The 20,214-nt window shown below is 36.0% G+C and overlaps 1 protein-coding gene across 4 annotated transcripts in view; it reads right to left on the bottom strand.

The window, feature by feature from the left end:
* The window catches only part of LOC110032347 (helicase-like transcription factor CHR28), a 52,860-nt gene extending 33,629 nt beyond the window's left edge, over positions 1-19,231 (bottom strand). The window contains exons 1-9 of one of the 4 annotated variants that reach the window (XM_020735939.1): positions 19,112-19,231; positions 15,408-15,445; positions 14,262-15,262; positions 13,971-14,140; positions 13,716-13,787; positions 6,647-6,721; positions 5,650-6,538; positions 4,264-4,394; positions 1,346-1,567 (exon numbers count right to left, since the gene is read on the bottom strand). In XM_020735939.1, the coding sequence (XP_020591598.1) occupies positions 1,346-1,567; positions 4,264-4,394; positions 5,650-6,538; positions 6,647-6,721; positions 13,716-13,787; positions 13,971-14,140; positions 14,262-15,262; positions 15,408-15,439 (2,592 nt within the window). In that variant the 5' untranslated portion in view covers positions 15,440-15,445; positions 19,112-19,231. Of the gene's footprint in view, positions 1-1,345; positions 1,568-4,263; positions 4,395-5,649; positions 6,539-6,646; positions 6,722-13,715; positions 13,788-13,970; positions 14,141-14,261; positions 15,263-15,356; positions 15,446-19,111 lie in introns of all 4 variants that reach the window. The other 3 variants (XM_020735941.1, XM_020735940.1, XM_020735942.1) reach the window with 3 other exon arrangements.
* Positions 19,232-20,214: the final 983 nt, after the last annotated feature.

The raw sequence follows: 20,214 nt of genomic DNA on the forward strand, positions 1-20,214 counted from the left end.
ATATATATATATATATATATATATATATAACATGAAAACATCTTCCTTTATACCAAGCATATCGTATTATCATCAAAATTTGTTATTTTTACTTTGATTAATACATTCTTTGTAGGACTTCTTTCTTATAGCCATTAGAAACCTCAATTATATTAAAATTTTGCAAACCTTTAAAAGGGTAAGTTTCTATTATAACATTTTGTGCCTTCTCACTCCACCGTAGCTCATTACTAATGCACAATCTATTATTGATCCTAAATTGATTTGCATTCCTTGGGAAGAAAAGTATAAACTTTATACTCGAACAAAGTTTGCAAAACAATTCAAATACATTATATCACTTTCACAAAGGAAAACTATTTGTCGCATATATGCATACAAAGAGGGGTGGATGCCAGCTCATCCAATTGGTAAACAAAGCTTGAAATCGGATTTCACCTACACAAATAAATAACATATATAAATAAATAAATATACTGATGTGAGGTGTCTCCCACTTACAAAGCACGTTAGACTGAGCACACATCCGGCTCACGCAAACGGCTTAGAGTCGAACCAAGCGGCCTTAATTTAGATTCCTTTCCAATTTTTAGCAAGTTTCCTCCTTTCCTTCCATTCTTTTCTAGTCCGTCACTACATGTGTTGTATTAGGCTTATATTGCAGTTTTTACATGAGTTTGTTTAGGACAGCCACCTACATTGTTTCTCCCATCTAGGATTGTATCCAAGTGTCAACTGCGGCTCCGGCTGCACCTCGATCCCATGGTGGTGATTTATCATTCATCAACTCCTTTGCATCCCTTCCCTTTTGTAGCCACGCATTCCTTTTCATTGTGGCAGCCCGGACAATAGCCTTTTGCTGTTCTTCCTATACTTTTCCTGCTTTTCCTTCACTGCCTTGCTGCAGCAGTCCTGAACAGCCAACCTTTCGCTATCCTACAGTCCATCGCATTCCCCATCGTTGTCGCCACCCTTCCTCTTTGTTGTCGCTAGCATTTCGGCCCTCCATCCTTGCTGCCATCACCCCGGATGGCCCTCCCACATCACTCCCAACTGCTTGCTTCTTGTTCGGCACCAAGGAAACAACCGACTTACTGATTTCAGCCAACCGCCTTTTCCGCCACTGTGCCCCCTTCCAAAACCTCACTAACCACCCCCCTTGTATCTACCCCCTAACTTGAGTTTGTGTTGTCTATTTGCTATTTTTATTTCCGTTAGTGCACTTGTATTTTCCCATTTTGAATTCAGCAATAAAATTTGGTTTTCCCATTGTTGATTCGGTTAACTCCGGTATCATATTATATAAATATATATATATAGAGAGAGAGAGAGAGATATGACTTACACTGCATACGGGACAAATTGTTGAGGATGCTTCCAATTGATAAAGTAAACTTAATAACATATCTTTGGGCAGCTGCCTTGCCATTTCTATAGAATCTCTTGCAAGAGCTTCTGAATAATATCCTTTGACAAGAACTGGATGGCCACAAGCCTGACGGAGTCGCAAAAGCATCAACAAAATATTTGCATAATTTTGTTTGAGGGTGCCAGCAGCAGCATATGCCTGAAATACGGAACCTGATGCTTAGCAAGTTTCTCATATATAGCTTAAGAATTTAAATCCAGATTAGATTAATTTAAATGGGCATAGCAATAAAAAAAAAGGTTTAAGCTTTGTCTAATCAATTTCCTAGCATCCTTTAAAAGAATAGTATTTTGAAATAAAAATGTTTAAAGTACAAACAAAAAGCCAAACATTTAAAAAATATTTACATGAAAAAAGAGAGATGGGATAGGCCAATCATTAAAAAATTAATAGAAATTAAAATGAACGCAACATATAGCAACTAATAGAGGGGACTGACAAAGATAGATGCATGCAGCAAACCCCATCACATTCAACAAAGCTTATATGATGTTCATACAGCTATCAAGCCAAAGCATTACAAAATTTAAACAGTAAATATTTAAATGGACATTTTAAATTGAACTAGAAAAATTAAAATGGTCCACAAAATCAATTCCTTCACAAATTGATTATACAAAACCACTTAATCACCAGGTATCTTCAAAATCAAACAATCAAATTAGACTTTTCTTGGCTATCACTTTAGAAACATGATAACCTACCTACAAAACAATTTTGCAAGCCTTCAACTACATGATCAGGGCCAATAAGTTAAATTATGTGAAACCTCCTCTTTATTTTTTCTTTTTTGCAAAGCTCGTCTGCTGAATCAGCTGATTACAAACTTGGGGCTTCTATAATGTTTACTAAATGTTGAACTAAATGTATTATTTTTATGTCAGGCTCCATAAAGCATCACAAGAACGCATGAATGGAATGTATATATGGATGTGTATGCAGCAAGAGGGAGGGATGGAGAGTGAGGAAGGGGAGGAGAGGGAGGGAGATGGAGAGAGGGATTGTGTATAAACAAATGCGGAAATTTTCTGGAAAGTTGGAAGAAAGGAAAAATATGAAACTTTGATTCCCAATATTCCTGAAGCCATGCAATCAAAATGAGGTATAACCACAAATTTGGAATTCTGGAACCACCTGCGTGGTGGCATGCCTATGGATCCTGAATTGTATGGCACATTAAAAAAAAAATGAATAATATAAGCTTAAATTGAGCCAACTGAAAACCATAATACAACAGTAACAAACTACAAATATAGTAAAGAACAGAGTAACCAAGAGAACAGCTGAGAAGCAAGCATACTAGGAACTATAAAGACAAAGATCAAAACAGTTTACAAGCAATTTAAGGCGGGTCATTTAAGTTTTCAGAATATTGAATGTGTCCAATTTAATTCCTGAACTCCTCAAATATAATTCAGAACAATCCCTCTTATAGAATTTGATGAAACATCGGCCAAAGTTGGTAGAGTTGAAGAGTTAGGCTAACTTTGATAAGAATGTAAACAGCTTCCTTCCAAATTTTTAAATTGTCACGTTTCCTTTCTTGCAAAGTGACCACTTGTTTGGTGAACTTTTGGTCCACAAATCTTCCGGATAAATTCTAAGTCTGAACATATGACAATCTACTATTATTGTTTTACTAGTATACCTAAGCAAAAAAACCTCAAATTATTTCATACGTATTTTTTGGGTAAAAAATGTAGTAATAAATCTTCAACTAAGAGGGGGGAAAAACGATTATTTGATAAAATTTTTCAATGATTTGACATGCAAAATGCATATGTTGATGAGCTATTGTTGGTCATCAATGTCGGGAGAAGAGAGAGGAACGATCTCACAAGCATGGCTGATGAGGCACGAGTAACAAAGGGAGAGTCCTAAAGTGGGAGGCCCGTCCAATAGTCCAGGCATTGCTGCATTGGCCATCAGTGGCAGAAAAAATGGAGGGATGAGCTATTGTCGCAAGAAAGGAACATAAGAAATCGGATATGAGATGACTAGCAAGCTTGATGTGGCTTTTGCCATTGAGGCTTAAGGGCTGAAAAGCGCCATAGGGAAATACATAAAAGAGAAACGGGTTTATTTTTTTATTCATGGCAAATAACATAACTGGGGGGAAAATTATCAAAGAGCCTTGAAATATTAAAGATATTTCAGGTTGAGGAATTGCCCGCCCTAAAATACGGGCAGTGTCGCCCTAGCTAAGAAAAGGGACATTGCACCGAAAGAGAGGTTGTGGATTGAGATATTTCCTTAAGAAAAATTACATAATATTAATTTCTATCTTCATTTCATTAAATTCATCTTTTTCAATTCAAAATGTGATAATTTTTTATTCAGATGAAATACATTTCAAGATGTGATGATTTTTTAGTCAGGTGAAATACATTGAGTTCATTATTTTTTTTATTTCATGATATTGAAGTTTGTGTTGCTTTTGTATATTTTATTGATTTTATTGAAATGATATTCCAGTAAGAACTAATTCTACCTTTAAAAAAATGAGATCAGGTAGCAACACTTAGGGATTGTCAGAGATAGGTTAAAAATAAAAACTTTTATATTCCTAAAATACCCTCCTTCCAAACGTCCATCGTCAAATTTGCATGCACTTTCCATCAAGTTACACCGTGAGGAAACATTTGGAATCATATTTGAGAAGTTTTGGGGAGTAAATAGGACATACCTGATACTTAGACCTAACCCACATACAGATATTTTGGAGACTATTTTGACCTATTTTCTCAAGAACTACAGAGAACTAGAGAGTTCGATGGATTACATTAAAATCAATTAAAAATTTTACCTAATAAGATTAGGTTCATTAAAATTACCTTGAATTGTTGTCTTGAATCTGCTTCTAGCTTCATGTAGAATGCTCGCTCCTCATGAGAAAAATCCACCTCCTTTAAGCATATTGATTTTGGAGGTAACTTAATAATCGCCTCCCCATTAATTCGGGTGTCTGCACAAAAGAAGACAGTGATTCATAAAAACGGACAAAAAATAAAAGACATAAGGCACAATTCTACATCAAGTTTTCGTCAAAAATAAGAACTGAAAGTTCAAAATGTATGATAATGGCTTTCATTGATCAAGAAAACTAGATATATAAGAAGAAAAAGTAATCCTTTATTTTAGCGGCTAGCAAATTTCATAAGAATTTTTAAGGAGAAAATTTTGATTTGTATAATTCATCCGAGGCAAACAGCAGGAGTGGTGGGAAGGTCTCAAAAAAGCAAAACAAAGCCAAATGAGATATGCTAATTAGACAGGTTCTCAGAAGCATACAGAGCATGACTCAGAGCAAATCTAACGCATATGCACTCCCAGCAAGTGCTGGAAATTTAAAAACTTGCTCTTGGGCTTTGTCCTGACTTCAATTTCCACGGGGAAAAGTACGTGTTCAAAGCTACCATCACTAACTATTTTTGAAGTGCAGTATTGACATTGTTTAACCGCAGTTGGTTATATCCAAGGATACCCACGAGACCAAACAAGTAAAAGAATACTGCAAAGCATTCAATCACTTTCTGGCATAAAAAATGAATATTACCGTTTAATAAGGTAATAGAAGTTTAATATTGGGAATGGAAGTTTATGTGTACTAGCATGAAGGTTTATGCCCACGACTGCTGATTTGCTACAGTTGCTTGAAACTCAATAGCCAACAAGAAAATCCACAAACCAATAGTTCCAATAAACACATTTGAGTAAAATAATAAGTTTGTAAAATCTAAATTCACCATTAGTCTAAAGAGATAGATGAGCTACTCTGCAAGTGTGTCCTCTGTAATCATAAAGTTGTGAAGCAGGCCATGCATGGAGTTTGGGATCTATTATGCATTTTCCACACAAATCACAAAATCTTTTTTTAAAGACAGCACAATAATACCAAATGAACCCTTAATGAAGGCTCCATCTCATGTGTTGCCATTTCCTTGTTGCAAAGCATCTACCATAATTTCAGTTTGGGTGTAAAAACAAATTGAAAATTTGTAGCTCACATGTGCAGGCCCTCCATAGACTGCCACAGAGAATGCATGCACAGAGCAACTAATCCGTCCCTGCAAAATGTGGCTACTCTATTCAACATAGCTTAGCACATACAACATTATGACAGAGCACATATAATTCTACTGCAAAAACTAAATCTAAAAGTAGACTAACAGAAAATGAATAACCATCACCAACTGAAATAATCACAATGAGGAAAGTACCTTTTGTGCGCCGAAGCAAAACAACTCTCAAAACAGCTTGAAGTTTTTTGTATCCCTGGCTTGCATTTCTTGATATAGGATATTTTATGGAGTTGCAGAAGGACTTAAAGACAGCATAAGGATCATACTTCAGGAATCTGAAGTAGCTGTATAAATCATCAATTGAATTCTGCATAGGCGTTCCAGATAAGCACCACCTTCTTTTAGCTCGAAGTCCACAACAAGCTCTAGCTACTTGAGTTCTGTGATTCTTAATCGTTTGAGCTTCATCAAGTATCACCCTAAACCACCGTACTCTAGCAAGGGAGCCACTAACATAATCAAGCTGGGAATCTCCAAGTCCTTTACCTTTTTTCTTTCCCTTTCTTCCTGCATTGGATGTCTGCTTCCTTTTCTTGCTGGCTGCAAATTCTGAAGATAGTCCATACTTCTCCATATTTTTTTGGTCATTTTCATCATCATCATCATCAACCAAAGGCTGCCTTGGAACTTCATTAGTTACAATGGAATATGTTGTAAGAACAATATCGTGTTTAGCCAATTCTTGAGGATCTTTCGTCCGTGCACCTCCATGATAGACTAGAACAGAGAGCTTTGCACAACTTGATACCTTTTCTTCTAGCTCACAAGCCCACTGTCTTAAAATACTAGCTGGACAAACTACCAAAGTTCCAGCAGCAGGTCTGCGATTCCCAGAAGTACTAGCCATCTGCTTCCTAAAAAGATCATCCTTTCCAATGTCTTTCACATCAACCGCATTGTTACACTCATCATCATCTAAATTTAAGGCGTCGGGTCTAATAAGTGGTGAAGAATCTGACATGAATTCAGTCTGGAAACTCTGCTGCTTAAGTATGAGGGCTATCATTGAAATCGTCTTACCAAGACCCTATGATTATGCATAAAGAGAGAAAAATAAGATCAAATCAAAATCCTAAGAAACATCTCATTTGGTGGAAAGAAACATCTACAACTGTATAAACCACAAAATAATGACCTGATCATCAGCAAGTATCCCACCAGCACAGTGCACGCTCTTTTCTTTATGAACCATCCAAGCCAACGCTATTTTCTGTAGTGCATAAGGTTTGCATTAGTAAATCCATCAACCCTTAATGCAAAAACCTAAGCTGAATTGCACAAAATAAACACAGAAATCAAAATTTGCAATCCATTAACTCTTAGTTTCAACAAAGTTTAACATCTGTTGAAGAAGATCAGAAAATAGATAAAATCCATTTCAAATGATAATTTAAAGATCATCTAATTTTTTTTATTTTTTGTAAGACCATTAATAATGAATAAGGATCATGCAAAAAGTAGGATTCACACCATAAAAAAATAATAATGAATTAGATTGTGAGGAAACAAAAGAGGATCAGCCCCCTTATTAATTGGAGACAATTTGATAAACTCCTTGATTAGTTTGTTCTCTTCCAATTTATGTTTATTTCAGAATTATTTCCTTTCCATGTTTAGGCTAGATAAATTGGTAAGATTTTAGATTAAGAGAGAATTGTTTCCCTATATATGTAGCCTTATAGTCAAAGATTTGGAATATGAATTTGGAGAATTCCTTCCTATATTTTTCATGGTATCAAAACTCCAGGTTCGGCTTCGACGGGTTTAGGAAAACTTTCATCGTCCGGCTTCAGCTTTGACTGGATCGCTATCCTACGTCGTTTGCTCATTTGGATCTCTCGACTGCTTCAACCGCTCATCTGAATTGTCATTCAGCTCCGTCTGAATCTTGTGGTAGCCCTCATCTTTCGGCCCTCCTTTCTCTCCTCTATTGGCCTTCTCCTATAGTCCCTGCGGCAGCCCTAATCTAATCTATCAGCCTTGCCCAACTTCTCTTTTCTGCAGCCACCAGTACCAGCAACTCTCTCTGTAGCCTCCAGTCTGCAAGCCCTTCACAAAATCACTCGCGCATTTATACAGCACTCAGATTGGTCACAGCTCCAATCACCTGCTTTCCTGTCTGCAACTCAACAGCTCCTTCCCAAGCAAGCAGAGCAACCAGCAGACGTTCCTTACCTCTTCGGCCTTCCAGACATTCCTCACCTTCTGCAGCAAGCAACAACCAACAAAACTATTTGATTGCTCCTCTCCAGCGGCAAGAAGAAACCAACAATCCTGCAAATAGTAGCAGCTAGCAAGCATCAACCAGGAATTCTTTCTAGCCTTAAACATGCATACGGTTATGACCAAGCAAAGAATAAAAATGACTGGCTCTACTTCGAAGGTTAGTTCATAATCAAAGACCATAAATTGTCCAAACAGCCCCTGGACTTTCTTTCTTTATCATAAACCATATACTTAATGGACATAACTTCCTTCAATGTTCCTAATCAGTGTTTATATACATTTGTGGAAAAATAAAAAAAGTAACATCTCACAGGAGAGGGCATGATTCCTGAGCTCACCGATCCTAACCATCGCACATTGAAGATTTAAGACCATATGGTTGTATTGACCAAACTACAGGATATTCATGAAGGAGAGCTAAGTTTCACCCAATATTTCAACACCTTGATAAAATATTGACTTCAATTGGATACATTGAGTCATGTCTGTGAAAATGTCCATATGAAGCTCTGATGTATAAATTCATCGCCAAGAAGAAGAAAGCTATCAAAGTCTTAGTGGGACTAACTAAGAAATTAAATGAAGTGAGGGAATATCATGGGAAAAAAAGCCTCTTCAATCTACCCATGAAGCTTTTGTTGAAGTTAGAAGGAAAAAGATTAGAAAGAAGTTTATAATGACCGGAAATAAGAGTTTCCCAAATGTTGAAAGCTCGATTTTGTACTCTCATAATTCTTCCCATGACTCAAAGTCACAAATATTGGAAACTAAAGAAAAAACTGTAGATTGGAAACCTTAACATGGAAAGAAGGATCAAGGGAGTTAGGCTTATGTTGCAACCATATCTAAAGCGTCAATTGAACCATTCACCAAAAAACAACTTGAAATACTGAAAAAACTACTTAGGGGTAACTCAGAACAGCACACCAATGTCATGTCACACCAAGATAATATATCATTCTCTTATCTTGTCAATAATAAGAGATTTAGGGTTTGTTTGAGGCAGCTGTTGATTATTTATAATCTGCTGATAAACAGATTATTCTGATAATCTGATAATCTGCAGATTATAAGAATAAGTTGGCTTGTTGTTTGAGGCGGCTTATTCAGAACAGCTTACTGAGAGCTATAGTTGGATAAATGACCATTCTACCCCTGGATTTATTAAACTGTTTGCAACTGAGCTATAGGGGAAAAAAAATAGAACCAACAGAAGGTCATCTTGAAGGAACAATGCAACATCAAAGTAACAATTTTTGTAATAGCATGGATTAAGGAGCTGTGAAACCTTTTCCCTGCATGGATTTTTAAGGGAATAGAGGTTTCACAAGAAGAACAAAATATCATGTAAAGGTTTGAACCTTATAAAGTTCGGCTCCAAAAGAGATAAGCTAACTAGAAATGAAACAAGCACATCAAACATCAGCTAGAGGAAAGGATGAGATGTCTGGAAAAATGCTGTAAAAATTGCTAACGCTTTCTGTCAAGTTCAAAGATTTCCGAAAAATGCTCTCTCAGCAAATTTATTAGCTTAGGCAGCCTAAACCCTAACCATTGTACATCCTCATCATGAAAGACAGAAAAGATGTTGAAAAGAGGACAGAAAAATTATTCCTCACCGTATGGAGAAAAGATGAAATGAAAAACGTTAAAAAATGTGAATTTAGGAAACCAAAATGCTTAGAGTGAACAAAAAGATCCGCTTCGTTCCTCTTCTCCCAACGGTTCGACTGTGGGAGAGCTTCGTTCCTCTTCTCCCTGCGGTTTGAGATCCTCTTCGTTCCTCTTCTCCCTGCGGTTCGACTGTGGGAGTGCTTTGATCCTCTTCATTCCTCTTCTCCCTGCAGTTCGAGTGTGGGAGAGCTTTGAACGAGACCCCTTTCATCTCCGCTTGACCGCTGAGCTTCAAACGAATTTTCCTCTCCGCTTTGGACCGCGATCGGGACGGGATCGCGAGAGAAGGCAGGAAGGGGATCGACACGCTTGGGGACGGGATTGAAAGGGCTTGAGGGTAATAATCCCAAACGATACGCGGAAAGCGGGATGGGAGGTGCGGCGTCGAATAACGAAGGAGATGCGTTCGGCGATTTCCTACCGTAATATAAACGCGCCAACCAAACTCCTTGTCGGCGTTTTTAAAACGCCCACCGCCCAAATAAGCTGCCCCAAACGGGCCCTTAGACAATAGACATAGATTCAAAACCAAATTATATGACTGAAAACTCAATGCTCTAGTCAACTATTAAGAAACTTCTACATCTACATCTGTAAAACTTGCAGATGTATCACTAAAAAATTGCTAGAAAAGGACAAATAAAGCTCGCTCAGGAGATCAACATTTCCTCTGTTTTATATGTTCCACAGTTGCATTGTAATTTAATTTTAATTAGTAAGCTTGAACATGATATGAAATATATAATTAAATTTTTTACAAACTTTTGCGAATTTTAGATTGTGAATTCAAGAAAAGGTAAATGGCGGTGTTGAAAATGTATCAAGATTTATATCTGCCCAATGAAAGTTTCCCTCTAAACAACAAGTAGTCTCACCTCCAATTTTCTCTCAAGTCTCTGAGTTTTTTGAGTCTATATATGTTGAAAAACAAATCATGTTATGACATTGTCATCCGGATCATCCTAATTTAATTATGTTGCAAATTTATATCCCCATTTATTTATAAAAAAAATAGTACTTATCATTGTGAGATTTATCAACTTTCTAAACACACTAAAAATATTTATCTGATGATCCAGTACAAACTCTCACATCTTTTCTTCTATTGTCCACAATGATATTTGGAGACCATCAAAAGTAAGAACCTTAAGTGGGCTAGATAGTTTGTCTCATTCATTGGCGATAACACTGGAACCACTTAAGTATTCCTGCTGAAGGAGAAACCTAAAACTGCCCAAATCTTCCATAGTACTTACGGCTGGAATGACCATGTACTTATTCAAAATGCTCTGAAGCTCGATGCACAAGAGCAGTCAGAGAGCATATTTGAACTAGTCCCGATAGAAGATCAAATCTGAGCCTACATTGTTCGTCGCACACACTAACCTCGAAACTCTTCAAAGTACAATGATGCCATCAAAGGCATACCTCCTCTGCAACTCCCCTACCGCACTCTGTTTAAAACAAAGGATTGTCAACCACAATAGAACAGAAGAGAACTGGAGATTACTTGGATTCATCGCAAGGAGCAAAAGACTATCGAGGGATGAAAGAAGAATGGCCGAAGATTGAGAAAGAAATAAAAAAGCATAAAAGGTGAAAAGCGGTCCCTCATCCTATTTATAAAGCGGGCGCGTGAAATGAGGTGTCACATAATGATAAGTGTCACACCAAACATCCATTCATACTTATTTAAATATCATTTTATTACAAGTAACATCTTTACAAAACTCGAACAAAGTATTTTATAAATGTGTCTTCCAAGGCTTCAATCGGGACATACCCCTTCTGAATTAACCTTCGAAAAGCCAACTCTCCACCTAATCTAATTTTTTCCACCCGATCAGCATCGAGCTTGAATTCACTTAGAGCGGTCGACTCGCGGTGTGTCCTCAACTCACGCACTACACCCATCAGCCCACTTTTCAAAGTGGGACTTTCGTTCGTAGGGTCGTCGCCTCTAAATTTGTGGTTGTCAAGTGGGCTGATAATTCTCGCATCGAATCTTTAGCAAAATCTCTGGTCGCTCCCTTCGAAGGACCAACTTCTCTCGCCAACAGTCCAATTATGTTCATTAGTCACTCCATAAATTCGAATGGAAGCTGCCACCAGTCATACTACTCCTGCTAGGAGCCACTGAAGTGGCCAAGTGAGTTCGAAAAAGTGGGACCAGATACACGCACACGATCGAGCGGTCGATACCCCTCTGCATTGACCAATAGTGGAAGCGCGGCGATCATACCTTGTGGCCCGGTCACGACAGCAAGAGTGGATTCGGCAGCATCTTTTGATGTTTTACCATCCCCGCGATCCTTTGATACGACCGATTCATCTGAATTGAGATAATGTCAAGAAATTACAAAAAAACCCCAACTATCACATAAAATTCGTACATACATAAAAAATTCTCTATTGAAGAAAGGGCCTTCAAAAGCGCATCTCTCCCTCGTGACGGAGTACCTCCGTTTTTCTGCAGTGTTGACCGGCGAGAGTCGGTAACCGTCATTTCCTTTGATCTTGTGTCACTAACCTCTTTCGGCAATCAGGTTCTGTTGACCCTCAACAATCGCGCCCGTGTCAGGCCTAATAGTCGGTCTTCATTGGCAAAACTTTTTGAGAGCCTGCTTGTCGGGACCCTCAGATGAGTCGACTTGATTAGCCGACACAGGTTAGGGTTTCAACCATTTTTCTTTATGACATTTTTCTTCCTTACAGAGGCAAGGATCTGAAAGCCCGTCATAGCCAGAAATTTGGATCCACCTCGTCTTGGCACGTACCATCAGCCATGATATGCCTCAACTATCTATGCCTCAACTATCTAAGGAACATTGACAGCAAAGAACGTAATGTCAACCCTCTTATCCTATTTATAGGGCTCAATGGGCCAAAGGAAAGTTAATTATCGATTTAATTGTCTGAATTTTGGTGTGATTGATTGTTTAATAGTTTCTTCATTCTTATTGTAGTTGTCACTATCAAAGAGCAAGAAAACTCGGGGGATTAATATATATGCACCAATACTGTCGGCACTAATCTCAAAGCAATCAAATGGCCACGGATGATGGCCGAACAATTGAAGCGTTTGAATAAAGTAGCATAATCTGAACCAGCCATCCAACGACCGACCGCTTGATCAAGTCGACCGACATACAATGTCAGTGGATCCAATCGGCGGATCATGCTTACAGTCCCAGCTACCTAAACTCCTTGCAAGGATGTACGGTCGCAACCAGTTGACTGCCCGACTTTACCTCGGCAAGAGCAATCATCACGCAACCAGTCGCCTGTCGATCGAACTCAAACATGGCAGTCATTGTATTACACTTAAATTGTAAAGCAAATTTGAAATTAAATTAGCGCATCAATTGCATTAAAGGCAGTTTTCATAATTGTTCCCTCCTTTTGTAAATGCACAAATATAATCCTATAAATAGAAGGCTAGAAGATTTATAAAGGGACTTTTTTCCCCAAACTTCTCTACCAAAAATTCTCTCCTCTCTTCTCTCTCTCTATCTCTCTCTCTCCCTCCTCTCTCGGCTCTAACTCTCGAGGCATGTCTTACCAAAGGACAATCTAAGATTCAACATTAACAATTTGATTAAATTCCAATAATGCATGAAAAATCAATGACAAAGTACATGAATGAAAAAAAAGAATGTAAGTCAACAATAAAGACCCAGAACGCATGCTAAGCTTCTGCCATAAATTATTGTCATGTACTTCGTTCAAAAAATTCAAATCAAACAGCATATATACACATATAAATTTGAAGAAATCTGAATTTTAATCAAGCAACCAAATGATCTGTTACATTGATCAAATATCCTATTAATTTGTAGGTTACAAAAATTCTAGAATCCGTCCCAAAATTGTAAGTTTTTATTTCAAAGTCTCGATCCAGCAAAATCAGCGAATCACAATTCAACCGTAGTACAAACAGTTTTAGTAACTTTCTGATTCACTAATGCAAAATTAGCAACTCTGGTTGCTTTTATAGTTTCCCATTTCTGCTACACTACCGACAACAGCGGGAATACAATATCAGCTTCTACATAAATCCAGCAGAAGCTGAATGGGGTGAAATAGTAGCAAATCAGCGGCTATCAGTGGAGAGCTGACTTTAGCAACAATGTCAAGCAGTAGACCAGCAGTGAAGGCAACAAAAGTTTTGCACAAGATAAATCCATGAAGCAGAAGAAAACATAAGGCAGCCAGAACCACAATAAGGAGATCCAGATTACTGTTATTTTGAATAGTTTTCTTAAAAAAAACAAAGAATAATTCACCTTCACCAGATTTCTCACCTGATGCTTTAATAGAGACACAGTTAAAAGCCCCTCCGGTAGATCTTCTTCTAGTTTTGGCTGGCCAAGATTCTGTGTAAAATACAGGGAATCATAGTTAAGCTCTGAGAAAGAAGCATGCACCTCTCTTGCAATCAATAAATTCAACTAAATATACAAATTTTAAGTTTATGAAACAAAAATATCACAAAAAACAATCATGGATTTAAATAAAAGAAGAAAGCAAACTAGTAAATGATCCCCATGTAGAAGTACCTGCAAAGCCTCTTGATAGATTGGTCTTTCATCATGTCCGTGACAATGCTCACTAGAGCCAGAAAAATTTCCTCCATCTGAGCCAGACAGTCTGACATTGCCAAAAGATTTTCCAGGATATTGAGGCAAAATCCTAGTTGCAGGTTCATTTTCATGCACAAAAACATTATCTGGCCAAAAAAACAATAAGTAAATCTCCTTTTTATTAACCTCAGACATGAATATCATTCATACACAAAAATATGTTTTCCCTTAAACAGAGTAATAATTCCCCTAGAATCTCTAAATTACCTCTAACTTTATATAAACCTCTCGATGTAGAAATTAATCTCTCATTCCTGAAATGTGCATCTGAGAATTTATGCATATTATCAACATTACTTGGTGACACAGGATAGGAAGGTCTTGCACCAAAATTTGGAGGTCGAACTGTACCCTTGCTATGCATTGAAGCATTCAACTGATTATTGCTAGCAGTTTTATCAATCCAATGAAAAGGCAAAGCTCTCTTTTCCCTTTCATGGGCAAGATTTTTGCCCATTATTTCACCAAGATCCTCCACATATGTGGAACTAGGCATTTGTGACTCACCAAAACCATGAGCTGTTTCAATTCTACTATGATTATGAGCATCATCATCCATACCTTCCTGAGACCATCTATTCTTTTCATCTTGCATGGGTTTTTTCTGTGGAGGAAACAAAGCCTTCCCATGGACACCTGTGCTGGGTACAGATACAGTTCCCGATGTCGGTTTTTGCAAAGAGGATGGAAGGATACGCTTTGATGTCTGTGAAACTCCAGCTTCAGTGCTCCGACCAGAAATATGGCTTGCATCAAATTTCCCATTGCTTATACTGCCGCTGTATGGATTTTGGTGTGTCAACCAGGCATGATCCTTTGGTTGTGAAGCGTGAATTGCACCTTCTGAAGATAAATTACTGATTTCACCTGCACAATTGTTTCCAAAAGTCCTACCAAGAATTTCACCAGAAGTTCCTAAGAAAGGCCTGCTCCTTACGGAAGCAGATGAGGCGGAACCATTACTGTGATTCGGAGGCTTTTGTACTCTCATACCATGGTTTTGGCCTATAAATCTTTCAGAATGATCTCTGGACTGAGCAGTTGTTCCATCAAAAAGTCCGTCAAATTCGAAGTCAATATCCCCATCACTATCTGAGGAACCAATGTCAATAATTTCTGTTTGCATGGGTAATGAATGACTAGAAGACTTATCCATTAAATTAGAAAAAGGGTAGCTAGCAAGTTTGAAAATCTGTGAACAGAAGTGGCTGCAGCAAGGAAGAACAATAAAATTTAGTCATTAATCCAAATAGATAATTCCCAAAATACATTGGCTAGAATAGTCCTCAGAAGCAAACAAACTTGACTTAGATAAGCTGAAGAATGCTGAGTTTCTGGCGGCATATCCATCACCTTATAAAAGTACACTTTGCCCAATAGAACATAAGAAACTGAAAAAAAGGATTTGCACCATCAGGCATCTATAGGAATCATAAAACCTCAAAACACATTTCATAGTCAGTTTAAACAGATAACAAGTGAGAGGTTTTTAACTGATTTAATATACACCATGGTTAAGATGAGGTTTAATTTTTCAAATCACCATTCAAGACATAAAGAGAAAGTGAAACGAATAGTAACAGTCTCCATAATCTTGAAATAACTACGGACAAAAGAATACAGTCTCTGTGAAACAGAACATGCTGATAGTTTTAAATCACTAGGGAAGTCTTTTGCTATTCAAATACATCAACTGAGATGAGCATGCAGTGAAACCTAAGCCAAATCCTATGTTATTAGTGGCAACAGTAGAAATACCCAGCTTCCCAACATTAACTAAGAAGTATGCTGACATGAGAGGATACTATGGGCGTATGATACATGATAGGATGTTGGTAGTAACAATAATCGCACTCAATACCATGAAATTTCTACAAAATTTAAGTACTAAAATGTGTATCAATAAATATCAACTTAAGAATGAGATACTTCCCAATTACTTGCCTTGTTATTGTGAAATGGAAGATGTTATCATATCTAAACTATCACATGTCCTAAATTATTCACAATATTACCTTGCATTACTTAATATTGCAATTATTATAAATGAGAGAGGATTGTAAAGGAATATATCTTTTTAAATTATTGAATTACTACAAGCATATATGCGGACAAAAGAAGTGAACAAAATAAATAAATTAGGAAATCCTCTACAACGAAAAAAACATATTATGATAATAAACACCAAAAATAGTTAGTACATACAACAATTTAGAAATGGTAACGATATCTCACAATCTTAAAGTGCATAAAAGATGTCAATTTCAGTTTTAAAATAGTTAAGAAAAAATAGCCAGACATTTTACCTTCTAAAAATTACATGTATCATAAAAGGCACAATTGTTCCACGAAAGAAGAGTGGCGTGAATCAAATGCAAATAATTGACAATTAACATCTCAAAAAAGGCGCAGATAAGATTCTTAAATAGATATATCGAGAGATGGAGACAAAGGAAGTATAAATAGAGAGCAAGAACACATAGTGTATTCATAAAGAGTATTAACAAAGAGATCGACATGACAAGGACAAAAATCACAAGTGCAATGGCCATTAATGAGCGAAGGAGATTATGGAGTTAAATAAGACTACATGAAACAAAGCAAAATAAGTGAGATGAATCTCATCAAAAGAAAGTGAGGCGTAAGTGACATGATGAAAATGTTGATATAGGTAACTGAAGAATGGATAATGGTTCCACATGGTGGAGTGGTCACCAACAGGCATGTGGCAATCAATGGATGCCTGCGTGAATCAGAAATGCAATGAGAAAGCAGATATGACATTGAAGATAATCAATGAGTCGGTGTCAAATATAAGCAAACACCAAACAAAGATGATGATACGAATCAAGATATAGAGGATGATGCGCATTGGAGGTTGGAAATTTTACAATGCAGGTTGATCAAGTTACCACAACCAAGTTCATTATTTTTTCACAACAATAGGTTCTCAAGCTTGATGTTATGAAGGACAAGATATGAGTCTACTCGAGAGTAGAGCAAGACACAAGTCTACTCGAGAGTCTTTGAAAAAGGTAAAGCCTAAATTCCTTCTATAAATAATTACTGCAAGTGATAATTTAAATATGGCAATATTAAATTTTTATAGTCATTGAGAATATTCTCCTTCATCATATTTTTCTTTAACTTTCTATTATTGCAAAAAAATGCCTGCATATATGGATGTAACATAAAAGGGATTGGTTAACAATGCAGTCATTTACAATTGACTCCCCCTTCTAATATTTTACTATGGTATCATTAGAGTTATAAATTAGAATCTTTCTGTCCTATCTAAACACCTCATTGATGTTGCACTCCTCAAACTTTCAATCTCCATTGGTTTGCTCACACAATTCCCTCAAGCTATGACCCGTTTGCACTTGGTCAACTTCTTCCTCTATGAGATTCTTGTCTCTGGCAATGATCATAGAGGCACTTGGCATCCTTCTCTATTTCTCGCAAGCAAGCTCATCTCTATGAACCATCTCTATGCTCCAATGACAACTACGTCGGAACCTTTTTTCCTCACAAAATTGAACTCACCATCAACGCTCTATATCAATGCCCTAAGTCAATTTTGTTCTTTAATACCTCCTTCACACCTTATATTAATATCGCTATTCAAGGATCATATTGATGCCTTCTCAGACAAGAATCACATTGACAATTGTCTACTCCCCATTCACAAAACTCTCTTTCCAATATCATTCACTCTTCTCGTGAACTGACAATTCAAAATCTTTAACTAATTCACCTCTGAATAATGTTGTTGCAAACCTTCAGTGAGCATATTTTATGACATCTTAAGTTTACAGATAATTGCCATCATATCTTATCAATTATCACATTACATAAGCTATTTATAATAGAAATCAACATTAATTATCATATAAATATTTTTCATTATTGAAAATATTCTTCTTTACAATAATTTTCTGAATTATGCTCTTATTTTGCACGTATATATGCATGTAATGTAAAGTCAATTGAGTAAAAATGTAACTTTATTAAGTCTCTCTCCATTCAAAGCTCATAGAAAAAGGTGTTCCGAAATAGCGACATAGATCTGCACAGACTTATCAAGTCAGAAAAAAACAAGCATAAAAAATGATGTCATGCCAAATAAGGTTGGTTCTCAAAACAAAACAAGTCTTGGAACTGTAAGTCAAAATGAAAAAAATAAAAAAATAAAGATTTTTTTAGCTGAATTAAACTTAAAAATAAAGATGATGTTTTTTGTCTTCGTGATTAAGCTAAAATTAGGAAGCCAAAATCATACAAAGGGAATATACTGAGTCCAATATCATTTTAAATTGAGTTCGGAAAAAAACTATGTTGCAAGTGATTGGAAATGAATAGCAACAAACAACTAGTTATGCCTATATTCCAATGGATTGAAACCCTTTCAAAAAAAAAAACCGTTAAAAAATCAACTTTAATTATCCGGAGTGCTTAGATTGAAAAAAAATGAGTGCAAATTCTCAAACAAAAAACAAGAACCTCCTCTCAAACTTGAAAGCCATTTTAGTTGATTTGGTTAAACCATATAAATCTATTAAAATGTTCATTTTTCTTTGGATCAACTTTCAAATTTGATTAACCAACAAATAACCTTTACCTAACAAATCTTATGAACCCAACACGAACACATTGTTTACCAAAGATTTCAAACATGAGCCGAACACCAATGCAACAAAATTCGAATGAGCCGAATGCAAACAAACAGTCAGCACGCTCAAACTGGCCTATGTATAACCAATTCCTACGTATAAACCTAACACACTACTAAAATTCATAACATGCGGACTGCATCTTTCTCCATACCTTTAGAATGCATAAGCAATGAGGAAACTAAGGGGCTGCCTGGTAGAAGGATTTAACCTAAATACTACCAAACAGCACAAATGAAATCGTTAAATCCTACAGGTTCTCAAATCCCGCTTTTCCTCCGTTAAATCCAGGATTCAGTAAATTCCTTTGGAAGACGGATTCACGGGATTTGGAGAAGCGGGAGCGCGCGAAGGCGGGTGGGAGGAAGCAAGAGAAGGTGTTACCTTCTTCAATGGTTTCTGGCAATAGTGAATCAGATGGAGGAGAAAGATGGGAGTTTCAGAGGTCGCGACCCCGTCGTTGCGGAAGATACAGAAGCGAGGGTTTCGGGTGTGGGTCGGGAATGGTATTGCTGTCTTGCTTTAATTAATTAAATTTTAGTTGGTTTTTAGATAATGACTACCCAAATATTTAAAATAATATTTTAAATTATTTAAATTTAAATTATAATATTTTAATTATGTTTTTATTATAATCATGCTTCAATTAAAATTTGAGTTAGTAAAATATTTTATTTAAAAGTTAGATTGTTAAAATGTTATGAAATGTTTTATTTAATTTAATTTTTTTAATAATTTAATATGTAAGTAATTAATACTTAATTAATAAAAATCATATTGCATGTTAAAATTTAATTAATTTAATAACATCCTAATAAACATTAATTATTTTAATAAATAACTAATATTAAATTATTGTTTAATATAACCACTTTAACATAGTTATTATTAAATATTAATTAATTCAATGAATATTTAATTACTGATTACATAATTATAAATAAATTTGTAAAATTAAATTTAATTATATTTAATAATTTATCATTAATATGTAATATTAAATTGATATTTTAACTAACCATCTTAAATCCTAAAATAAGTTATCAAAAAATTTAATTGAATTTAACACCAATCATATCAAATATTTTTATAGATTAAACATGATATAATTTATTAAATCTAGATTTATAATAATTACTGAATCATATTAAATTAAATCTTACAAGCATCTAAACAACCGCTAAACAAAAAAAAAATAACTTTGGTTTCACTAACCAGAGTTTTTAGACTAAATGCAACTTTAAGACCCCTTTTAATAATAAATTTAAGGGGGGCATTTACACAAATAACACCAAAATCCTATGTATTTATATATATATAACTATACTGCACTTTTTTTTTACTTTTATACAATTTAAATCATTATTAAGAATGGTGAAATACATCTTTTTGAGCATATGCAGGATGACATATATATAAAATTTGAAATTGAGGTGTTAGATAACTAAACAAACACACACACACACACACACACACACACATATGTA

The sequence above is a fragment of the Phalaenopsis equestris genome, unplaced genomic scaffold (assembly GCF_001263595.1).
Source record: "Phalaenopsis equestris unplaced genomic scaffold, ASM126359v1 Scaffold000926, whole genome shotgun sequence".
NCBI classification, from domain to species: Eukaryota; Viridiplantae; Streptophyta; class Magnoliopsida; order Asparagales; family Orchidaceae; genus Phalaenopsis; species Phalaenopsis equestris.